At 36.6% G+C, this 23,877-nt stretch overlaps 1 protein-coding gene and 1 pseudogene across 1 annotated transcript; both read right to left on the bottom strand.

Annotated features, from left to right (window-relative positions):
- Positions 1-3,080: 3,080 nt before the first annotated feature.
- On the bottom strand, positions 3,081-9,184 carry LOC116107853 (annotated as a pseudogene).
- Positions 9,185-13,377: 4,193 nt separating this feature from the next.
- Positions 13,378-22,887, bottom strand: LOC116107852 (immune-associated nucleotide-binding protein 9-like). The gene is made up of 5 exons (XM_031394134.1): positions 22,626-22,887; positions 22,254-22,531; positions 16,729-16,893; positions 16,507-16,641; positions 13,378-13,584 (listed from the first exon to the last, which is right to left on the bottom strand). Exons 1-5 carry the CDS (start codon positions 22,885-22,887, stop codon positions 13,378-13,380), a joined length of 1,047 nt encoding a protein of 348 aa, XP_031249994.1.
- Positions 22,888-23,877: the final 990 nt, after the last annotated feature.

The following is a 23,877-nucleotide window of genomic DNA, read 5'->3' as shown; positions in this document are numbered from 1 at the left end:
TATGGTACGTTTATGAGCATAATCTTGATGTTTTCATCCATTATCAATGTTCTTGAAATTGTGGCAAAAGATGGGTCAAAGTCTGAGCAAAGATTTCATGCAAAAACCATATTTAAATTGATGCAATCATTTGACTTTGTGTTTAGTCTATTTTTGATGAAAGATATACTTGACTTTACAAATGAACTTTCTCAAGCAATACAAAGAAAAGATCAAAATATTGTAAATGCTATGAATTTGGTTGAAACATGTAAGCAAGCTTTACAATTGATGAGGGATCATGGATGGGAGACTTTATTAAGCAAAGTTTGTTCTTTTCGTGCCAATCATGACATTGATGTTCCTAATATGGATGACAAGTTTTTTATTCAAGGGAGATCACAATGTAAGGCTCAAGGTGTCACAAACGTGCATCATTACGGCATTGAATTATTTTATAATGTCCTAGATATGCAGCTTCAAGAGTTGAATAATCGTTTCAATGAGGTAAACACTGAATTGCTTATTTGTTTGGCATGTTTATGTTCAAATGAATCATTTGTTGCTTTTGATAAATAGAAATTGATAAGCCTTGCTGAACTTTATCTTGATGATTTTTCTGACTTAGAACTCATGGCACTTGATTCTCAACTTGATGTTTACATTTTGGATATGCACTCTAATGTCAAATTTATGGGATTGAAAGGGATTGGAGATCTGGCAAAAATGATGGTTGAAACTACGAAGGATAGAGTGTTTCCATTAGTTTATTTGTTGATGAAATTAGCATTGATTCTACCCGTTGCCATTGCTAGTGTAAAGAGAGTATTTTCAACAATGAATTTTGTGAAGAATCGTTTGCAAAATAGAATGAGTGATCAATGGTTGAATGGTAGCTTAGTTGTGTATATAGAGAAAGATGTATTTGATAGTATTGATAATGAAGTCATTATACAATACTTTCAAAAAGATAAAATCCTGTCGAGGACAATTATAAATGCACTAGTTAATGAGAATTTTATAAATCCAAAATTTATGCTTATGTTAATTTAAAATTGTATTGTTCTTTTAACTTTGACCCCCCTATACATTATTTCTGGCTACGCTAATATATACATAAACTATAACTTGGTCTTAATAGTCTAAGACTTAAGACACATTAGTATTTTTTTTTTTTTAATCACCGGGGTATATCAATTGGGTAAGAGTCTCAATGATTACTCTTATTAATGGTTGGGGGGACTCGAAGACACGTTAGTATCTTGGTTTTGGTATGTTTTTGTCTTTCCTTTGCAATTCTCTTCCATCTAGCCGTGTACACTTCCTGAAAATTCAACAAAGACAAATAATTAAAAGCTATAAAAGATTAATAAAGTTCAACATATAATCTAATTGTAAATACTTAGCCAATGAGATTCATAGGCTCCCCTTGCCACGTGAAGATGTGCAATGGTCATTTCATCACATATTCTAAGATTAATGAAACATTAAATTATGACATACATATTATCTACATATACTAGACCAAGTAATAAGGCATGTGACATCGATCACTCTTTATATATTATTTTTATTAAAAATATTTAGGTATTTTTAAATATCTTATTTATTTCTTATATGGGCCAAAATTTATACTGGACCTTATCAGGCCCAATAACAAAAGGACCATTTCAGTGTCCAACATACAACCCAATGCCACAACCCAACTCAAGTTGGGCCCACATCAAAACCCATCATGTGGAAGGACCACTCAATGATATAGCCCATTATGTAAGAAGAACCATTCTATGGGCCAGCCCACTCTATGAGTTGGTCCACACTAAGAGTTAGCTCGCTCCACGAGTTGGGCTATTTTACGAGTTGGATCACTCTACGATTAAAGCTAGCTTACGAATTGGGCCAACCTACATTCTGGGCTGCTCCATAAGTTGGACCACTTTACGAGTTAGGTTAACCTAGACTCTAGCCCACCAGACTATACTCATTCAACAATAGGATTTAAGTCCCATACGAATCATAGTTCATAAAAGACTCATAGTCTTACATGAACTAGTACTCCTAGTCTTACTTAGACTAGTACTATGAGTTTCCTGTTAACTCAAACTCCTGATACTATGTGAACTCCGAATTCTACAAGGACTCAAACTATCTTAGCGCATTATATAAACAGAGGTTTGCTCTCTCACTTTGAATTCCATCACAACCACTCTCTAGCTTACTAAGTTCTTGCGTGGGCAAAACAGAGAACTAGTTTTTTGATTAGTGAAGGTGTGTTCTCAATGCAACTCTCAACTTATTGCCAACTGGAAGAAATTGTATGACTCTTTAGATAAATAAAAAATGAAAGAGAAATTAGGGGAGTTTGGGAAAAGAAGAAAAAGACTCGGGAAATGAAAAGTTTGACTGTTTGAGAGGTTTCTTCCTTGTGTCTCAACACTTCACTATGAATAATAAAATGGAAAATGGACATCCAAGAGTCAAGAGGCAATAAAATGGAAAGGGTAGATAGGCACAGGGACACTATAATTCATTTTGTTTAGAAAACAGGGACACTGTTTTTGACCCTTAGGAACAATATTTGTTTCTTTGTTATATGTATAATTTTGTCCTTAATTAGTTACCTAGAAAAGACCGGGTATGTTGTTAGGCTCTCCAGTTTTAGTTTATGTCTGTCAAACTCTGAATATTAAATGCGTGTTGAATAGCTAACTTTGTGATTCAAATGTCTCTATGTTTGGACCTAGTATTGCATTTATGATTTTTTTTTTTTTTTTGGGTAATCCATGCCTATCTAAAGTGTGTAAATTCCTCCGTCCATACTCAAACTATACCACAGTTAAATAATAAAATTTATAATTAAAATCCTGAAGATGGATTGCATAATATGAAATAAATAATAATCTATCAACTAAAACAGGTATTAAATTCAAAATGGTTAGAAAACTTATTAAAAAAAAAAAAAAAAAGATCATATGTGAGGGACTTACATAGCATGACGCGAAACGATGTCTTATCCAAAAAAAAAAAAAAAAGACTTACATAGCATGGCCCCGATAACATTAGGTTGTGCTACGTCGCAAATTTATTGGTAACAAAATATATCAATCTTCATAATTATTTCTAGATTTTGAAAGAGCGTTGTTAATCACTTGCTCAAAATTCTTGTAAGACGATCCATTAGGAGCTGTAGTTGCCTTATCTGCCAATAGTTTCCATTCCATCGCTTTCTTCTTCATCTGTTTGCCCTTTTCTCCGTCCATCAATTCTCTCAAAATTCTTTCAATTTCAAATCTGTTAGCATTAGATTCTAATTCCATGCCAACATCTAACTTAGTACTTGAAAATCAACAATTAGTCTGCTGTTCAGAAAAGAATGGCCAACATATCATAGGCACACCACCACACAAACTTTCCATCGTAGAATTCCAACCACAGTGCATTAGATACCCTCCAATCACTGGGTGAGTTATAACTTCTTCTTGGCAAAACCACCTTGCCAAGAAACCCCTTTCTTTGGTTTCTGTAATAAAATCCTGAAGAAGAACTGCTGATTCACCCTCCACCATATCGACCTAATTACCCACAAAAAGGTCTTCTTGCTATTTGCAAGACCCTAAGCAAATTCAACAAGTTGATGTTTTGTCATGGTAGTCACACTCCTAAAGTTAACATAAATGACAGAGTTTGGTTCCTTTGAATCGAGCCACTCTGTTCATCTTGGTTCTTCTACCTAGTAGTTTAATCCTATGAAACTAAGAGCTTTATCATTTGGCACCTGATTCAGAAGATGCTGAAGTGGACCGATATTGTAGATACCCAGAAAAATGGAAGAAAGTGCTTCCAAAATCTCATGCTCTAAATCATCAAAGGTATTGAAAATGATTGCAGATGTGTTAGAAGCATTCTCCATTCCATCCATGCAGATATTTACCACTATTGTCATTCACATTAGTAGATCTGAATAAAGTTGGCAGGTCCTTTAATCTAATGCCTTCCATACCGGGTATCCAATCAATTGCAGTATCCAAAAGCCCATTTGTCAAATAACTGGGATCTACAAATAAAAAAGAAAAGTTAAAATCAGTACAAAATTTTTTCAAACTACAAACAATGAAAGAAATATTATAGGTTATTACCTTTGAGAGGGAACAAACCTTTTTCTTTATGTTATATGTGAAGCCTTATACGCTGTTGTATTGGCTTAAATTCACTCTGCATCTTGACCGTTGGTTTTTAAATAATCTAACGGATGAAAACTAAAGACTGGTCAAACATATAAAAGCTACAGTCTCTCTCTTTCTCGATAGACATCCTCTCTCTCAATCGAAAGCTTCCCCAAATTTCTTCGTTAGGGTTCAAGGATAAGGCTTCTCTCTGTGTGTGTAAATCTGTAGTTAATCTGTCCATTAAAGTTGTGTTTCTTTGTGGTGTTGAGAATTAGGTTTGGAGTTCTCTGTTTGGGTTGTAGATTTACAGGTATTGGGTTGAAGTCTGAGTAGTTCTTGATAGTGAAGGTTGTAAGGGGAGATTGATTGGTGTATTGTAATCGTTGGTGATACTAATATTAGTGCAGCGAGCATCCATATTCTGGAGCTCAACGTGGACGTAGCTTGTTCAATTTTGAACAAGTGAACCACAGTAAATACTGTGTGTTGATCTGTTTCTTTTTGCGTTCTTTGATTGATTGTGTTGGAAGTTGATTAGGATTAGTGAGACTGGAATTACAACAGTGGTATCAGAGCCGAGTTTAGGGTTTCTCAAAAACAAATTGAAATTCTAGGGTTTCAAAATTTTTGGGGCTTTTTTCGATTAATTAGTTTCAAGAGTCCTGGAGTTCCAAACATAGCTAGAATCCCCTAAAATCCTCAGTAATTCGAGTCCATAGAACACAATCTTGATTTCTTAGGGTTTGCCTCTGAACTCAAATTATAAGCATCATGCGCATGGAAATCTCCCAATATGATGGGAAGATAGATTTCAACATGTGGAAAAAGAAGATGAAGACCTTCTTATCCCACAACAAGGTGGGAATTGCACTGGAGAAAGATGTCACCAAATGGCCGGAAGAAAAGCTAAAGAAGAAGGCAGAGGTGGACGAAGAAGCGTATAACTTGATCATCATGAACCTGTCCAACACCATGCTTTGGAAGGTGGATGGCGTGGAATCTCCAATTCCACTCTAGGGTAAACTCGAATCTTTATATGCTCTTAAGTCTGCCCCTAATTTAGCTTTTCTAAAAGGTGCTTTGTTTTCTTATAAAATGGACTTAGCAAAATCTTTAGATGAAAATTTGGATGAATTCCTAAAAATGACCCTAACCTTAAAAGGTACTGACCAAGAACCAGGAGACTCCAGCCTAGCCATGATCCTGTTGAATTCCCTACTAGAGGAATACTTAGTGGTAAAGAATGCCCTTTAGGATAGTGGAACTGTACCTAGTGTGGAGCTAATAGTTTCTGGGTTAAAATCTAGGGAATTAGAATTAAAGATTCAAAAACGTAATGGTAGTAATCTGTTTGTGAAAGGGAAATTCGATACTGGACAATCTAGTAAAGAATCTGGAAAGAACTCTCAGAGACATGTAGGCTCTAAAAATAGAAAGACTAGTAATGGTAATGAGAAATCTAAGGGTGAATCTAGGAAGTGTTTTTTCTGTAACAAAACAGGGCACCTTAAGAAGAATTGTTATGAATGGATTAAAAAGAACAAATAGGCCAGTACAGAAACCAATCTAGCTAGCACAAGTAGTAACATAGAAATATCTGAAGCTCTTACTATTTCCAATACATCTAGAAGTAATGAATGGGTGCTAGACTCAGGTTGTACCTTCCACATGAATCCAACCAGAAATTGGTTTCAAAGACTTAAAACTGGGGAACAAGAAACAATATTCATGGGCAATAATCACTCTTGTGAGGTTCAAAGAATAGGTGACATAACCATTAGGCTGAATAATGGTAAGTTAGTTCTGCTCACTAGGGTTATGTATATACCCGAACTGAAACGTAACTGAATTTCACTTGGAACCTTAGATGAATCTGGTTGTTCCTGTAAAGCACAAAATGGCTGGCTAGAAGTGTACAAAAATGGGAATGTGTTGATTAAGGGTGTTAAGAAGAATGGTCTTTATATCTTGTGTGGGCAATACTATCATGATGTACTTAATTCTGCCTTACTTTCCACTAATGTATCTGCTGCAGAGAAATGACATTTGAGATTGGGCCATATAGGCCAAAATGGTATGAATGCATTGAAACAGCAGGGTTATTTTGGTAATGATCTTGTGTCTGCTTTAAATTTCTGTGAAACATGTATCCTTGGGAAACAATATAGGATGAGTTTCCACAAAGGAACTCACCTCGCTGAAAATTGCTTAGACTATGTACATGCTGATCTTGGGGCCTATAAAAGGTCAAGTCACATGAAAGGAACATGTACTTCCTCTCTATTGTTGACGACTATAGTAGGAAGGTATGGGTATACCTTCCAAGACTAAGGACGAAGCCTTCACTAAGTTCAAAGGATGGAAAAATCTGGTTGAAACCTAGTTAGACAGAAGAGTCAAAACACTTAGGACAGATAATGGGTTGGAGTTTTGTAACCTAGAATTCGATAGTTACTGTGTCAATCAAGGGGTATTAAGGCATAGGACTGTTAGGGCAATCCCATAACAAAATGGGGTTGCAGAGAGGATGAACATAACTCTCCTAGAAAGGGTAATGTGCCTTCTTTTTACTGCTGGTTTGCCCAAAACTTTATGGGGAGAAGCTCTAACCACTGTAGCCTATTTGATTAATATGAGCCCATCAAGTTCAATAGGCTTTAAGTGTCCAGAAGAGAGATGGTCAAGAAGGAGACCAAATCTCAACCACCTAAAGGTCTTTGGGTGTGCAGCATATGCATACACTAGAGAGGGTAAGTTACAGCCTAGGTCTTTTAAATGTGTCTTTTTAGGGTATCAAGAAGGGACCAAAGGCTACAGGTTGTGGGAGAGGGATGCACCAGGGATTAAGGTTATAATTAGTTGGGATGTAGTCTTTAATGAGACCATGTTTCCTTGCAAGGTTTCTAATGACAATGCAGGTAAGCCAAGGATAGATCTTGAAATGCTTGATCAAACGGAGAGATCTCAATTTGAGGTGGAGCCACCAAGCCTGACAGAACATTCTGAACAACCTAAAGCCACTGAACCACAAAGTCCCACACTGCCAAACAATGGGGACCAAGATGAAGAAGAGGAACAGCCTAAAAATAGTGATGAAGTCCAGAATGATAACCTGGCATAATACCAGTTAGCGAGAGACAGAGTTAGAAGGGAGATAAGGCCCTCTAACAGGTATAGCTATGCTGATTTAATCTACACTGCCCTTGTTGCTAGGGTAGAGACACTAAGGTCTGAATCTGAAACCTACCAAGAAGCTATAAGCTCCAAAGACAGAAACAAATGGCTGGGAGCCATGAAGGAGGAAATAATGTCCCTAAAACAGAATAGAACCTGGTCCCTGGTCCCTGGTCCCAAAACCAGCTGACCAAAAACTAGTAGACTGCAAATGGCTCTACAAATTAAAGGAAGGTATAACAAGCTCAAATCCTCCAAGATTCAAAGCTAGACTGGTGGCAAAGGGCTTTACTCAAAGGGCAGGTAATCGAGGCTTAAGGAAATCCACTACAACCTACTACTTCACCTAGGAGGAAACTACATCAGTTGGAAATCACAACTCCAACCATTGGTTGCACTGTCCACAACAGAAGCGAAGTATGTGGCAGTGATTGATGCATTCAAGGAAATAATATGGATACAAGGGATCTTGAAAGAGGCAAGTTTGATGGATGGACTTGTGATTGTGTATTCTGACAGTCAAAGTGCCATTCATCTAAACAAGAACCCTATATATCATGAGAGGACAAAGCATGTGGATGTGAAGTACCACTTTGTTCGAGACCAAATCACAAAAGGGAATCTGAATCTGCTGAAAATACCAACTGAAGAGAACCCAGTTGATACGGGAACAAAAGTTGTAACTTCTGCAAAGTTCAAGCACTGCTTGAACCTCCTTCACATCAACTGATTTCATAGAGCTGAGAAGGAGTATGTGAGAAGCTTGCTGCACTTGTATGTTGCTGTCCGAGGAAAGAATAAGGCTTTAAGGTGGAGATTGTTATATGTGAAGCCTTATACGCTGTCGTATTGGCTTAAATTCACTCTGCATCTTGATAATTGGTTTTTAAGTAATCTAACGGATGAAAACTGAAGATTGGTCAAACCTATAAAAGCTGCAGTCTCTCTCTTTCTCGATAGACAATCTCTTTCTCTCAATCAAAAGCTTCCCCAAATTTCTTCGTTAGGGTTCAAGAATAGGGCTTCTCTCTGTGTGTGTAAATCTGTAGTTAATCTGTCCATTAAAGTTGTGTTTCTTTATGGTATTGAGAATCAGGTTTGGAATTCTCTGTTTGGGTTGTAGATTTACAGGTATTGGGTTGAAGTCTGAGTAGTTCTTGATAGTGAATGTTGTAAGGGGAGATCGATTGGTGTATTGTAATCGTTGGTGATACTAATATTAGTGTAGCGAGCGTCCATATTTTGGAGCTCAACGTGGATATAGCTTGTTCAATTTTGAACAAGTAAACCACGGTAAATACTGTGTGTTGATCTGTTTCTTTTTGCGTTCTTTGATTGATTGTGTTGGAAGTTGATTAGGATTAGTGAGACTGGAATTACAACACTTTAAATTTCAAAACTGCCTGTAACCCATGAAGCCACAAGCCTGGCTGTCCATAAAAGAACGTTGGGAATATTTAACTCTTGAACAACTTTAAGAGTGAAGCTCATAATGTAATCAGATACTATGCAAGTGACTGGAGGAACGTTTGACTTAGATGTGTTGTTGAGTTGAGATAAAAGATCTTTAAAGGGAGCCAAGCAAGATTTCTTTATTGAAGCACAGAGAGAGGCAACGTTAAGTTTAGACTAAATATCAAAAGGAGGGATGCCATCGGGATGGTCTCGAAACGGAAAGTGGAGAAGCCATTGAGAGAGTCAGGGCCTTGGGTTCTTAGTAGAACACTATGGATAAACTCTGTGTTTACAAAGGTGATGTGGAAAAGTTTTGCTAGTTTAAGCATCAGAAGTACGTGGCGTTCACCTGTGAATGGAACACAAATTGCATGAGGACGAACATTTTCTGAACGCAACACAGAACCCATCTGTCAATTCAACTAAACTCTTTCTTGATCTGTGTATTTTTACCTTATTAACTCAATGCTTATGGTAAGATCTCCAAGGTTATTTTATAGGTAGAACCTGGTCTCCTACTCACTCAAAGGTTTCGACAATTTCAACTTGATCTAACCTAGAATTTGACCATATCAAATAACATAAATAACTTGCCCACCAAACAAACAATCTTAAAGATATTCTCAAAATAAGGAAGTAAAATCATAACTAAATAGAGAATCTAAGTGTAAGGACAATCCAAAAGAGGATTGAGATCCCACATTCTCCTAAAACACTCCTACTTGGAAAAGCCTCACACTGAATTTTCTAAAGGCAAAAGCGTGATGTCCTTATTTGATATAACTTGCTCATCAAACAAATTATCATAGGGATATAAATATTTTGAATTTTCTATAATATATCAATCTTCTAATTCAATATCTGTGACTGGTGGGTCAATGAAATGTTCAAATTTGATTTGGCTCAGATTTTATCAATACATTTTCAAGGTTAAGGAGATCTTTCCTCAAATTATCCTTTATATGTATTGTGTGTGTGTACTTTAAAAAAGTTTACCCTAGATAATAATTTTCATAATTAAGGTCATCAACTTTGTTTTACTGTAATAATGGTATTTGATTGTGTTTGACGGGAGATAAATTATCTATTCATGCGCAAATCACTTGTGTTTGAGAGGAGATAAATTATGTATACATGTGCAAACCGCTTCTGTTTGATGGGACATTAATTGTGGATAGATGCATAAATCACTCGAGCTAACGTTACATATATATATCGATCTATCTAATTGAAGAATATTTATGAATTATTATCTTTGTTTAATTTTAGCAATATGTTAGGTTGTGATTGATGAAACATAAAATTCTTTAAATCTCTTTCTTGCTCATTAAAGAGCACAGTTACTTGGTTTCAACTGTTGTTGAAAACCCAGTTCCTCTTTTAATTTTAGCAAGATTTGGTGTAGCTATTTGTGGCAGGCATTTTAACTATATTTTGATGAATAAAATAGTTAACTCATGAGTTATTGAATCAAAAGCAATCCATGATGCTCTAACGTTGAATCAGCCGCATGCCTTGGTGTTTCCCCATATTCTTCCTTCTATTCATCTTACCTCCATGAGTCATTGGTGATCAAAACAGCCTAATGTTTAACACAGTGATCTTATACCAAGGGCTTGGTGAACTGTACTGAGGTGAAGTTAAATTCTGCAGGCTGTAACCACTAGCAAGCTTCACATTATCAATACACTCAACAAAATAAAAAAAATTCACCAAGTATGAGACAATCCCAAGAGAAAGGTAAGAACTTATATAAATTCACAACCAAGCAGAATGGTTACTATCATGTTCAAGCAGGAGAATATATCATATAGAAATCTGAATCCTGGAATTGCGTCTTCCTCCGAAACACAAACAATTAAAAAAAGACAAATTTCTTAAAAATTTGAAGGAAAGAATATGCATCATAAATGATTTACCAGTTGTTGTTCATGAATATGTGTGTGGATTGAGGTATAGCACATACCATTTTAATTTGCCTTTGATTACCAATATTCCAGTTATTAGAATAGGAAAATATATAGTAGTTTAACTAGTAAAATTTTCCCATCTTGTAATTTAGAGAGTAGTTCCGGTCATTGCAAAAGGCAAAAGTACCATTATGATGTTCAAAAATGGACTGGATAATTTAATAACCAAAGATGTGGATGGGAGAAATTTGTGAGGCCTTTGTGAAAACATAATAGAGGAAAACAGTGGGCTTTTTTTTTTTTTTTTTTTTTTTTTTTTTTTTTTTTTTTTTTTTTTTTTTTTTTTTTTTTTTTTTTTTTTTTCCTATTGGTAAAGCTTTCCCCAATGGTGTATACTTATTGGAAGAAGTTTCAGTTTCAGCATGGAGAATGAAGGTTTGAAATTATCAACTACTTCATCCAATGTACATCTCAAATGTGCACGCCTTGATTGCTGTTTTAACACAATATGAATGCCAAGGGGTAGACAGAAAATGTAACAGGGTAAAGTTAAATTCTGTAGCCACTAGTAAGCTTAACATCATCAATACACTCGACGAACAAAAAATTTCACCAAGTACAAAACAATCCCAAGCAAAGGAAAATAGTTTATTGTAAATTCAAAACCAAGCAGAACAATTGCTGTCATTTTTAAATAGAAGAAAATATCATAAAGAAATTCTCGAACTGCATCTTCCGAGAAACAAGCAATTAATGAGAATATAACACATTCACAGCACTCAACAATTAGAAAATATTAGATATATGATCAGGGAGACTTTTAGTCAGTGGGGTCAAAATATCAACAATAAATTAAAGCTTTAAATCTTATAATTTAGACTTTCCAAACCATTTGTACTAACCCAATAAAATTCAACTCATAAACCATGAAAATTCATCAAATCCTCTAAAGATCAAGTAATTAACCAATATATTAAAATTAAATCAAATCCTTAAATCTCTACAGTTGAGGGTTTCATCAATTCTTTAAACTCATTCAAAATTAACTCAATAACTAAGCAAAATTTATCAAACCCAACTTAAAACAACAACGAATTAACCTATACCTCAACATAAGTAATATTAAATAAAAACCCACATCAAAATCTAGGAATTTAATCTTCTAATTTGAAACATATTTATTAAATTTAGAAAAAATTGAAAGCCAGATTCTATGAACACATGTTACGTCTCCATTTGATGTTAAGATTTTATCCTTATCTGAGACATGTGTAAGTGGTCTATGTACATGTGTAATTAGCTCATTAGGTGTACTAGAAAATTCATTTTGCTTTATAGAGGTTCCTAGAAAGTTTGGTGAAAACTTTCCCAAAATGGCTAAACATGTAAAATGCTTTTTGGCTGGCTGTCCCCTTGCATTGGTGAGCAAGTTTCTTTATATTCGTCTTCTCCAATGCATTTCATTTCAAGCCTGAATATACCTCTGAAAGTTCTATTCATATTCCTTGAGGTTTTATTAGTTTTGAATCAGGTTTCATATACTTAAGTAGACTTATAAATACCTTGGTTACACTTTGTTTTGTTTTTAAACTCGTGCTTATTTTAAACTTTGTATTTGAACACAAAAAGTTTATCATAGTGGGTTAGCTTCCTTTAGACTTGGTCCCATAGATGTAGACAAGTTGTAGAACCATATAAAAATGTGTTGTTTTCTTTATATTTTGCTATGGATGATTTGTTTATGTTAATGATCATTAAACCAACACATAACGGACAAATGAACAAGTTAACCTATTCGCTTAAGTTTTAACAACAACTTGTTAAAGTCTTAAACTTTCAGTTATGACATCAAAAAATAGCATCAAAGTTTAGAATATATATAAAATACCAAAAACTAGAGGTGAACATCATAAATAGACAAAAAGGAACTCACAGATAATCTGTTTTGTTTTCATCCATGGTGGAACAAAATCTATGAATTTCATTAAAACCATATCCTCAAGATACAGTATACAAATGGATAACAAGAAACAAGTCACAGCAGCAAAAGCTGATACACACCTCTATTGCATTTTGCACAGCAACTTCCTCTTCAAATTCACCGAAGCCAAAACAAAATCCCTCTTCCAAAGAGAATAAATATCAGTTCCAGAGTCACTAAACAGTAAATCAAAGAGGAAAATGAGATTAAATATACCTTTTGGGATTTAATTTGAATACCACCACAAATAGTAAATCTTCAACCTAAAAAAAAAAAAAAAATTTTGTCGATCAAAATATCAGTTTGGACGGGGCTGGTGGTGGTGGTCGGTTGGAATTTTGATAGAGAGAGATTTGATCAGGGGAATCAAAAATTTTGATGGTTTGGGTTGGGAGAGAATATGAAGGGTTATCCAATTTTTCGGGAAATTTTGGTTTTGAAATTTTTTATTTCTAGTTTTGGGGATTAGTACCGTGGCCCACATGGTACATGTCATAGACTTTGTACTTTTGACTTTATTGTATAACAATATATCGGGCGGATAAGATTAGTATAAGTTTCAATTGCAATTCAACCTAGTACCGTGAAAATTTACATGATAGAGAATAAAAGATATAATAGATTTATATATGAATATATTATACTGCAGGGTAAGAAAAACAATCTTAGGTGTTCTTCATGCCACTGTATATACTGTGATGATTGAGATTGTTCAAAGAATAGGACACTTTTCTAGTCTCTCACGGAGACGCTTATTCTCCATATTCGCTCTATGAAGATTCTCATTAAGCCTACGAATTTCCTCGTTTGATTTCCCTTGAGCGTCTTGTGCGCCCAATTCTAACTTTAATCGGGCAGCTTGCTCCTCCATCAATTGCTTTTCAAGCTTTCTAGTTGCCTCTATGAGCTTCAACTCAAGCTATTAAAAACATCAACGTGGACCATTAAGCCCTTAAATAACAATACAATACAAATACTGTTCGATATTATTGATGAATGAAAAAGATAAGACATTAAATAAAACATTGACAAATTTATCAACTGGAGACCATTCCCAAGTAAAATGGCATCCCTAAATTTGATGTAGTTGGAGGACACCTGAAACCCTACAACCATTGTTAATCATATAAGAATATATGTTTGCATAGGATCTCATTGATTACCAAGATCATTCTAAGGCGTGCTATAATTTTAGACTAGCGGAAAGGGGAAATAATAGTAATAAAACAGGAAGTACAGTACAAAAATGCTTGACAATAAAGATAAAAAATTCAACATGAGCAAACTACCGCAGGTACTCTTATTGCTTCTTAATTCATTGAAAGCCAGAATGCAAAAGAATATCTACAAAACCGTCATGAAAAATTCAACTAGTTATAGTCATTAAATCAGAATATGTGAAAATATGGCTTTATAAAAGAGTTTTCTTTAATGAAATGGTTAGTTAAATGTAACGCCCCGCTTGAGGTACGTTGTTATTGTTTCCTCTTTCGCCCTCATTTGAGTTGTTTTTGGTAATATTGTTTGATTTTCATTAGTATGAGTGTTGTGTGGATTAATTGCCTTGAAATAGGTTAAAAATGGAAGAAGTGTAGTATGCCGAGCTTCGCCGGGGCGAAGAATAATCTTCGCCGCGGCGAAGATGTGTTGAAACCACCGGAAACTCTCTGGACGGTTTCGCCGCGGCGACATAAGTTTCTTCGCCGCGGCGACGGGCCGATTTTCATGTTGGTTGAGTTTTAGACATTTTCTTCCCTAAGGACAATTTGACCTTTCTACCCCTAATTAGCAGGAAAAGTGGGGAGTTAATTGCAAGGATTTTTCATGGAGAATGTGTTGATATGGGGGTGAGTTTGTAATGAATCAAAGGATATGGATGGAATTCCCAAAATAGAACAAGGGCAAAATGGGAATGAGTGTGTTAATATTTCATTAAAAGGAATTAGAATCAAAGAACCCCTCATTTCTTCTTCTCAAACGTGACTCTTCATTTCTTCTCCTCTCAATTTCTCTTTTCTTTTGGTTCAAGGAATTTCAAGGGTTTTGAAGTGATTTGGGGGTATAGAAAGCAACCTAAGGCTTCCTAAGGTAAGGATTTCTCCTTAAGTTGTGTGATTTGTAGATTTTAGTTCATTTTGGTTTTTGAGGGTTTTCATTCTTTTGGTTAAGAGTAGAGAGAATAGCCAAGAAACCAAGTGGAAAGAAGATTTGGTGAAGTCTCTCCATAGCAAGTAAGTAAAACCCAACCCAAGTTGAGATTCATGAAATTTCTTGATTAGGGTTTTGATAGAAATGATGTATGTATTTGATGTGCATGTAATATGGCATGTATGGAGGATTAAATAGAGATTTCTATGCTTTGTGAATGTTAATACCTTGCAAATATGAGAAATGGGTTGTTGGATTGGCAAGGTAGTTGAGATGGATTTGAAGGGGTGTTATGGAACCCTTTTTGGAAGTGTTTTATTTGACAGGTTATTATGGCTTTGTGAAGGGGTTTTTCCCCATTTTGGATGGTTAGGAAAAGTTTTAGATTCATGGCTATGATAGAGTTTTATAGTGCACATGAGTTGTTTGATGAAATGCCTAATAGAGAATTGAGTGTGAGTAATGAACCTTAATTCTTGCAACATTGCATGTTGGCATTTCACAAGTGCATTAGTAGAGATGAATCATCCATGTGCATTGTTATATGCATTGACAAGTGACCTAAGAAAGAGTAGGGAACTTTGTGTATAGAAATACCCTATGAGTAGAGAGCTTAGTGGGTAAAATTACCCTAAGGGTAGAGAGCATTGAAAAATGCTACAATAGAATGAGTTAGAAGAGTAGTATAGTTGGGATGATGCTTTGTGATCATCACCCGACCGTTATGGGAATCGGATTGATGCTTTGTGATCATCATCCGAATAGCCTTGGAGAGATGGGTCGATGCTTAGTGATCGTCACCCAATGAGTAATAGGAATGGGTAGATGCTTTGTGACCACTACCCGATTAGTTAAGAGATATGTAGGTTGATGCTTTGTGATCATCATCCAACGGCTAGTAGAAGCGGGTTGATGCTTTGTGATCATCACCCGATAGTGACTAGAGACGGGTAAATGCTTGGTGATCATTACCCAAAATTCATGAGGAACGGGTAGGTGCTAGGTGATCTCCACCCGATAGTTAGGAGGAACCGAGTTGGTGCTTTGTGATCCTCACTCGGTAGTCACTAAGAACGGGTTGGTACTGTGTGAATTCCACCCGATAGCCATAGAGAGTGAGATGGTGCTGTGTGAACGCCATCCGGCCGTACCTCCGGTAAGATGAGGCCATGATGTTATTAGAAACAGAAATAGAATCAGAAATAGTATAAGGAAAGAATTAAGAGTTACTCTTACGGGGACAGACAGTTAGAGGGTTTACTTACTGAGCATTATTTGTGCTCACCCCGTTATTTTCCTTTGTGGATGCAGGTCCCAGGTGATGAAGCAGTCGGAGAGGCATCGGCAAGCGAAGAGGAATAGCTACACTGTTCCCCTAATTCGTCTTTTAAAATGCATTTTTGTAAACAGTACTATTTGTGTATAAAAGACATATGTATTATTAATGAAAAGAAACTTTGGGCCCAATTTTATATTGTATTCATGCATGCATTGGACTAGTTTTCAGTAGATGTTACATTAAAGCCTCTTAAGAGGTGTATAAGAAATTTAATCTTTCAAGGGGCGGTATTCTCCATAAGTACAGGAAAAAGCCACAAGTATACCTTTACCATCTTGTAATTATACAACTTAGAATATCTGACTACAGATACACATGACAAATCAATAAATGAAGAGAGATCAACAAAATTACCATCTTACTAATTTTTTTGAGTTGATCTTCATATGATCTTTCTATTTCCGCCTTCAGCTCTGTAATTTCTCGTTTTGAATATCCCTTTAGGGAATCAACCTCCACTTGTTGTTCGTGATGTTTCATAGCCCCCTTCTGTATATCAAATAAAGACTTTTCACAACATATTTAATGTGAACAGTATGAGTTAAAAAAAAAAAAAAAAATTATGAACAAACTCACCTTCACTTTAGCAAATATTTCATCTGTGTATGGTTGTCCACCATTCTGCGCTATGACCCTGTTAACAAGGGAGAGAAGCTCTCCAACTTGTTTAGCTCTTTTGGTTTCATCCTTAGTCTTGTTATCAAAAAGCACTCGCCGATTTTCACACAAAGCAAGAATATTCTGAAACAATGTTAATATAAATATGAAAAATAGCTTATATTAACCTTTTTTCAGGATTAATGAACATTTTAAGAATCGTAAAGCTTGAAGATGTTCAGCCTAGCATAAATATGTTAACCACACAAAATAGTTTAAAAACAATATTAAATGTGCTCACAACCGAAAGGAAAGAAGGAATAAAAACCAATCATACGGGCTTTAAAGAAAGTTTCGTCTTGTAACACTAACTGCAATTATGCAGCAACTACTGGTCCCTTACCAGCAAACCAGTCAATTTATGGAAAATATAGATTCAATGACAAGAATGGATTGCTAAATCCTATATAAAGTTATAGATCCATAATAGTCCAGGGAGTTCCAACCTCAGAGGAAACTTCACAAATAAAATCAGCCAAAACTGTTAAAGTGTGAACCTATTTTGGAGAGCTTGAAGTTGTCATTGGCAGAAGTGGGAAGCTACAGCAAAGTGACGAAGGAAAAAGAGATGACCGATCGCTGCAGCGACAGAACTGGTTGCTGCAGCGAGCGCTGAAAAGCAGCGCTGAACGTGAAGAAGAACGACAGCCGCGGCGATGGAGATGGTGGCCGAGGCGAGCGTCCTGGACCGCAAAAAGTTCTAGCTTTATTCTTTTTCCTGTTTTCTAGTATTCTAGTTTTAGAATAACTCTTATTCATAAGAGATTTGGTTGAGTCAAATTAGGGAAGTATAATTTGATTAGGAATATTAGTTCATAAGAGTTTTGCTTGTATCTAACTAGGAAAGTAGAATCTGTTTTGAAGTAGAAGTAGTATTTCCTTTGTTGTATAAAAGTAGTTAAACATTAATGAAAAATTATGAGAGTTCATTGTTTCCTTCAGTAAAAGTGTTAAAGTTATTGCTTCCAATTCCAACATTGGTATCAGAGCGGAGTTTTCTTAAGAGATCTGTGGAAGGGTTCTTAAGAGGGAGAGCAAATACACTTGAAGAAGAGAGAATCTGAAAAGAAGATGGCTCCATCATACTCAATGCCACCAGTTCCTATATTTACAGGTAATCTCTACCATTTTGGAAGGTGAAGATGCAGGGGTTTTCTACAGGCTGCTGATTTGTGGGAAGTCACCAAGACAGGAGGAGACTTTCAAGAACTGCCAAAGGATCCAACGTTTGCTCAAATGGAGTTACAAAGGCAGCAGATGGGAAGAAGCAAGGGCTCTGTCATACCTGCAATCGGCTGTGAGTAGACATCTTTATGAAGATCATTGCCTGCACTACCGCAAAGGGAATTTGGGATAATTTGCAGACAGAGTACAAGGTTCTGAGAAGACAGGAACATGAAAATAGTCACGTTGAAGCGGCAACTCGACGATGAGGATTTCAGAGACGGAGAGTGTATCCAATATTCTATAGGCTAATGAAGATTGTAATGAAATCAGAATCTTGGGCAAATTCTTCCAAAGGAGAGGTTAGTCAAAAAAGTTCTGGTGAGTGTGCCAGAAAAGTTCGAGTCCAGATTTCGTCTCTTGAAGATTCCAGGGATATTAATCAATGTCAATGGCTGACTTGATAATGCTCTTGAAGCACAAGAACAAAGGAGGAAGATGAGGAATGAGAGGCGGGTTAGAAGTTGCTTTTCAAACAAAGGCTGTGATCAAAATCAAATTTCAGAGAAACGGGAAAAACTCTGGTAAGGGCAGGGAGATGGTAAGAAGAGGTCAAATCCTTTGTATTATTGCAAGCGGAATGGTCATGCGAAGCTGATTGTTATAAAAAAAAGAGAGATTCCTCAAAGACATGCTTGGTCCTGCAGTAAACCTGGTCACTTGGAGAAAGATTGTGATTAAAAGAAAACCAACATCAAGCCAATCCAGTCAATCACAACAGCACAAGTAAATCTTGCAGAAGATGAAGATGAAGAAGAGTTGTTGTTTACCGCCTTGATGGCAGATGTCCAACAACAAGAAAGCTCTTGGTTATTGTAGTGGATGCACTCAGCATATGACTGGCAAGGGAGAAATATTCACGCATTTGGAAGACATGAAAGGGATGGTCAACTTGGCAATGGAGATAGGTTTCAATCAAGGAAAGGCACCATAGCTGTACCAACAACAAAGGTATTAAATCTATCACTGTGTTCTTTTAGTACCTGCTTAGATCAAAATTTATTGAGTGTGGGTCAATTAATGCAAAAGGGTTTTAGGCTTGAATTTGCTGATAATAAATGTGAGATAAAAGATCCTATTGGGGTAGAGTTTAGTGTTGTGCCTATGAAAACCAGGAGTTTTGTAGTAAATTGGAGCTCTATGGATGTCAAGCTTTTAGTAGTAGGGAGGAGAATGAGTCTTGTTATGGCATAAACGATTGGGGCACTTCAACCTCAATTCAATCAAAATCGCTATGATAAATATGGTGAAAGATGTTCCTACTATTGGGGTTTGTAATGAGGTGTGTGAAAGTTTTCAAATAGGGAAGCAACATAGAGTACCTTTTCCAAGTTCACAACTTGAGAGCCAAAAAGAGGTTAGAATTGGTTCACTCAATTTATGTGGACCAATGAAGACGCCGTCCCTAAATGGAGGTAGATATTTCTTTTGTTCATTGATGATGCAACAAGGATGACGTGGATATACTTTTTGAAGTTAAAATCTGACGTGTTTGGTGTGTTTAGGAGTTTCAAAGCAATGGTGGAAACCCAAAGTGGAACCTCTTTAAAATGTTTGAGGACTGACATGGCAAAGATTTTTCTTCTACCGAATTTGACTCTTTTTGTGCAGATAATGGAGTTCAACGTCAATATACAGTGAGCTATTCCCCACAAACAATGGGGTAGCCGAAAGGAAAATAGGACTGTCATGGAGATGGCTCGTTGCTTTTTGGCTGAAAAAATTGCCTAAGATTTTTGGGCTGAAGCTCATCAGACACAATTTATTTACTAAATAGATTGCCTACAAAAGCTTAGAGAACAAAACACCTTGTGAAGCTTGAGTGGAGTAAAACCATCGCTCAAACACATTAGAGTGTTTGGTTGTGTTTGCTACATGGGGATTCCTGAAGTGAAGAGAAGCAAGCTTGATGAGAAAGCAGAAAAGGTACTGTTCATGGAGATAGCAGCCAAGCAAAAGGATACAGGGTGTATACCCAAATTCGAAGAAGATCTCAGTGAGTAGAGATGGGTGTTTGACGAAGAAGCATCATGGAGTTGGAAGCAACAAAGGAGGAGCAAGTTGAAGAGTCCTTAGAGGAAAACATTGAAGAAAATGAAGAGGTGATGATGTGGGAGTGAGAGGTACTAATCACTTGATGATATCTATCAAAGATGTAATAGTGCCATGTTAGAACCAACTCGTTTGATGAAGCATGCCTGAGCAAAGGATGGATAAATGCAATGGAAGTAGAGATTGCTATGATTGAAAAAAACAAGACATGGGAGCTTGTTGATGTACCAAAAGAAAAAAAAGTGATTGGTGTGAAATGGGTGTATAGAACTAAGTTGAATCCGGATGGCGATACAAAATTTGAAAGCTAGATTAGTTGTGAAGGTTATTCGCAAATGGCTGGAGTGGATTATTTTGATACTTTTGCGCCGGTTGCTAGACTAGACACCGTAAGGTTTGATTGCCTTAGCTGCCTAAAGGAAGTGGGAGACACTTCATCTAGATGTCAAGTCGGCCTTTCTTAATGGTTGGCTTGAAGAGGAGATTTATGTACAACAACCTGAGGGTTTTGTCTCATGGAAAAGAGGAAAAGGTGTACAAGTTGCGAAAGGCTATATATGGGTTGAAACAAGTGCCAGCGTGGTATAGCCGAATTGATTCTTGGTTTGAGGGTCAAGGATTTAGGAGGAGTAATGATGCAACGTTGTACGTGAAAAGCAAAGGTGAGGACCCTTAATTCTCTCTCTTTATGTATGACTTGTTATAACGGGCAATGAAAGAAGGAAATTCAAGACTTCAAACGAAGCTTGATGAAGGAATTTGAAATGAGTGACTTGGAAGAATAACTACTTCTTAGGTCAGAGGTGAACCAATTGGAAGATGGTTTTTTCATATTCAAAAGAAGTATGCTCAAGGAATTCTTGAGAATTTAAAATGGAGTATAGCACACCTACAGCAACTCCTCTGTTACTGAACTTAAACTCATGAAAGCTGATGGGAAGAAAAAGGCTGATGGTAGAAGATATAGAACTTGGTTGGAGCTTAATGTACTTGACGGCAACGAGACCGGATATAGTATTTGCAACTAATCTTTTATCTAGATTTATGTAGGAACCAAGCGAAGAACCCCTCACTGCTGGAAGAGAGTTCTAAGGTACCTAAAAGGAACCAAAGACCATGGAGTATGGTTCAAAAGAATTGAGAGGAGAGGCTAAAAGGATTTGGACGACGACTGGGTTGGAAGTGTTGACGATATGAAAAGCACTACTGGATACTGCTTACACTTGGTTCTGGAGTATTCTGTTGGAGCTCAAAGAAACAGAGATTGTGGCGCAAAGCACGGCAGAAGCCGAATATGTCGCTGCAGCAGCTGCCACTAATCAAGCATTTGAATCCGAAACTTAACGAAAGACTTGGAAGAGGAGCAAATGGATGCAACGTGATTGCATGTGACAATAAATCCGCTATCTCTATTGCGGAAATGGAAGAACCAGCACATCAACATAAAGTACCATGCTGTTCGTGAGCTGAAAAATCAAAGGAAATCAAGCTGGAGTATTGTTGCTCTGAGTTCAAGCAGCTGATATCTTCACTAAGATTTTGCCAAAATCAAGATTTGAAATGTTGAAGAACTTGCTTGGGATGGCACAAAAAAGTTTCAAGGAGGATGTGTTAAAGTGTGAACCTATTTTGGAGAGCTTGAAGTTGTCATTGGCAGAAGTGGGAAGCTACAGCAAAGTGACGAAGGAAAAGAGATGACCGATCGCTGCAGCGACAGAACTGGTCGTTGCGGCGAGCGCTGAAAGCAACGCTGAACGTGAAGAAGAACGACAGCCGCGGCGATGGAGATGGTGGCCGCGGCGAGTATCCTGGACCGCAAAAAGTTCCAGCTTTATTCTTTTTCCTGTTTTCTAGTATTCTAGTTTTAGAATAACTCTTATTCATAAGAGATTTGGTTGAGTCAAATTAGGGAAGTAGAACTTGATTAGGAATATTAGTTCATAAGAGTTTTGCTTGTATCTAACTAGGAAAGTAGAATCTGTTTTGAAGTAGAAGTAGTATTTCCTTTGTTGTATAAAAGTAGTTAAACATTAATGAAAAATTATGAGAGTTCATTGTTTCCTTTAGTAAAAGTGTTAAAGTTATTGCTTCCAATTCCAACAAAAACAAAGACCTTTAAGAAAATAAACAACACGGCTAATAAACCAAACTTAAGTTAAAAAGGAAACCTTTAAAGGATCTGGACATTCGCGACCCAAGTACTCTTCCAATGTTTCCTCATTTTCTTCAAGTGCATCTCCACCGGTGAAGACTACAATCAGGTAGTCTATAATTTTTCTTCCAAACAAGGACTGCAAGGTAAGTATTGCAGCTTCTTCTTCTTGTGAAAAACGGTTTGTCACTGAGAAAACTACAAGGATTGCATGGATACCATCCTCGGCCAATTTTATACATTTGACGATTTCTTTCCCAACAAATTCAGATTCGGCAGAAAAATCAAAGAGTCCTGTAATGACTCACCACATTAGTTTATTTGATGAACAAATTTCAAATACAAGATAAAAGTTGTAAACTGTACAGTCAAATCCAAGTTACCATACCAGGAGTATCAATAACATTAATGATCTGGCCATCTTTGAGTTCAGTTCTCTGCAATTCAGTAGTTTTAGTAACACCAGATGAACTAGCCCTGGACTTAAAAGCCCTTCTTCCAAGAATGCTATTCCCGGTGGCACTTTTTTCATTGCCAGTACGCCCAACTAAAACCACAGTCCGCTCTCCACTGGCCACAGACTGTTTTCCACTGGATAGGGAAGGGAGCTTCGTATCATCATTTATCACAACATCCACACTTCCATCCATTATGTAAAGATTAAATTACTTCACCTGCAATCCAAAAAACATTAAAAACACTTTCAATCAATCATTGCAACCCATGATTTTTTTAATAATAATAAAAAAAAAATTGGTCTGTCTGTGAGATTACTTACTTGAGAGTCTGAGGCGAGGGAGAGAGACATATTAAGGAAGGTGACACAAAGGCAACGTAAAAGTCAAGATCACAAGAAATCTGGAAATATTCTGCAGCAATAATCAAGCCAAAAATTATGCATAAACTTTTCTCTGTTTTCTGTCCTGTAACTGATGCATTGTTGTACATTTAATTAGGTAGATCCTGTAACTGAAGTGTAAATATCAGTTTCAATAGTTGTATATTCCTAAGATAGATTTCAAACTTTGTATAAAATGTACTCAAGATATCAACACAGCAGTGAGTTGAAATTTCCATTGTGAGCATTTGGAACTCTTACTTTTCTACATGGTATCAGGAGTCTCCCTCTCTAACGAGAATTTGATCCCTTTTTCGCAAATGTCTTCCGCAAATCAGGCTATCTCTTCCTCTGAAACTCCTCTTGTTGTTTTCAACATTACAGCTCAGATCAATGAGAACCTCACACCCTCAACATTTCCCCAATGGCGTGCTCAGTTTGAGGCACTTCTAATTGGCTATGATCTAATGGATTATGTCAATGGAGAATTACAATGTCCCTCCTCCGCGGAACCCCACCATCTATCTCCAAGAAAAACCTTTGGGTTCGACAAGACAAGCTAATCCTTAGCGCTATTCTTGCCTCTACATCACCAACCATCACGCCACTCATTGCCACAGTCAAAACCTCTCATGAGGCATGGAAAAAATTATCAACTATGTACGCAAGCAAATCGCGTACCAGGGCAATGCAACTCAAGGAAGAATTAACCTTGATCCAGCGTGGAAATCGACCAATCCTAGAGTACCTTCATACAGTTAAAGGATTGGCTGATGAGATCGCTCTCATCGATCATCCAATC

The sequence above is a fragment of the Pistacia vera genome, unplaced genomic scaffold, assembly GCF_008641045.1.
Source record: "Pistacia vera cultivar Batoury unplaced genomic scaffold, PisVer_v2 Contig549, whole genome shotgun sequence".
Lineage (NCBI taxonomy): Eukaryota > Viridiplantae > Streptophyta > Magnoliopsida > Sapindales > Anacardiaceae > Pistacia > Pistacia vera.
This window is presented reverse-complemented; position numbering and strand designations above follow the sequence as displayed.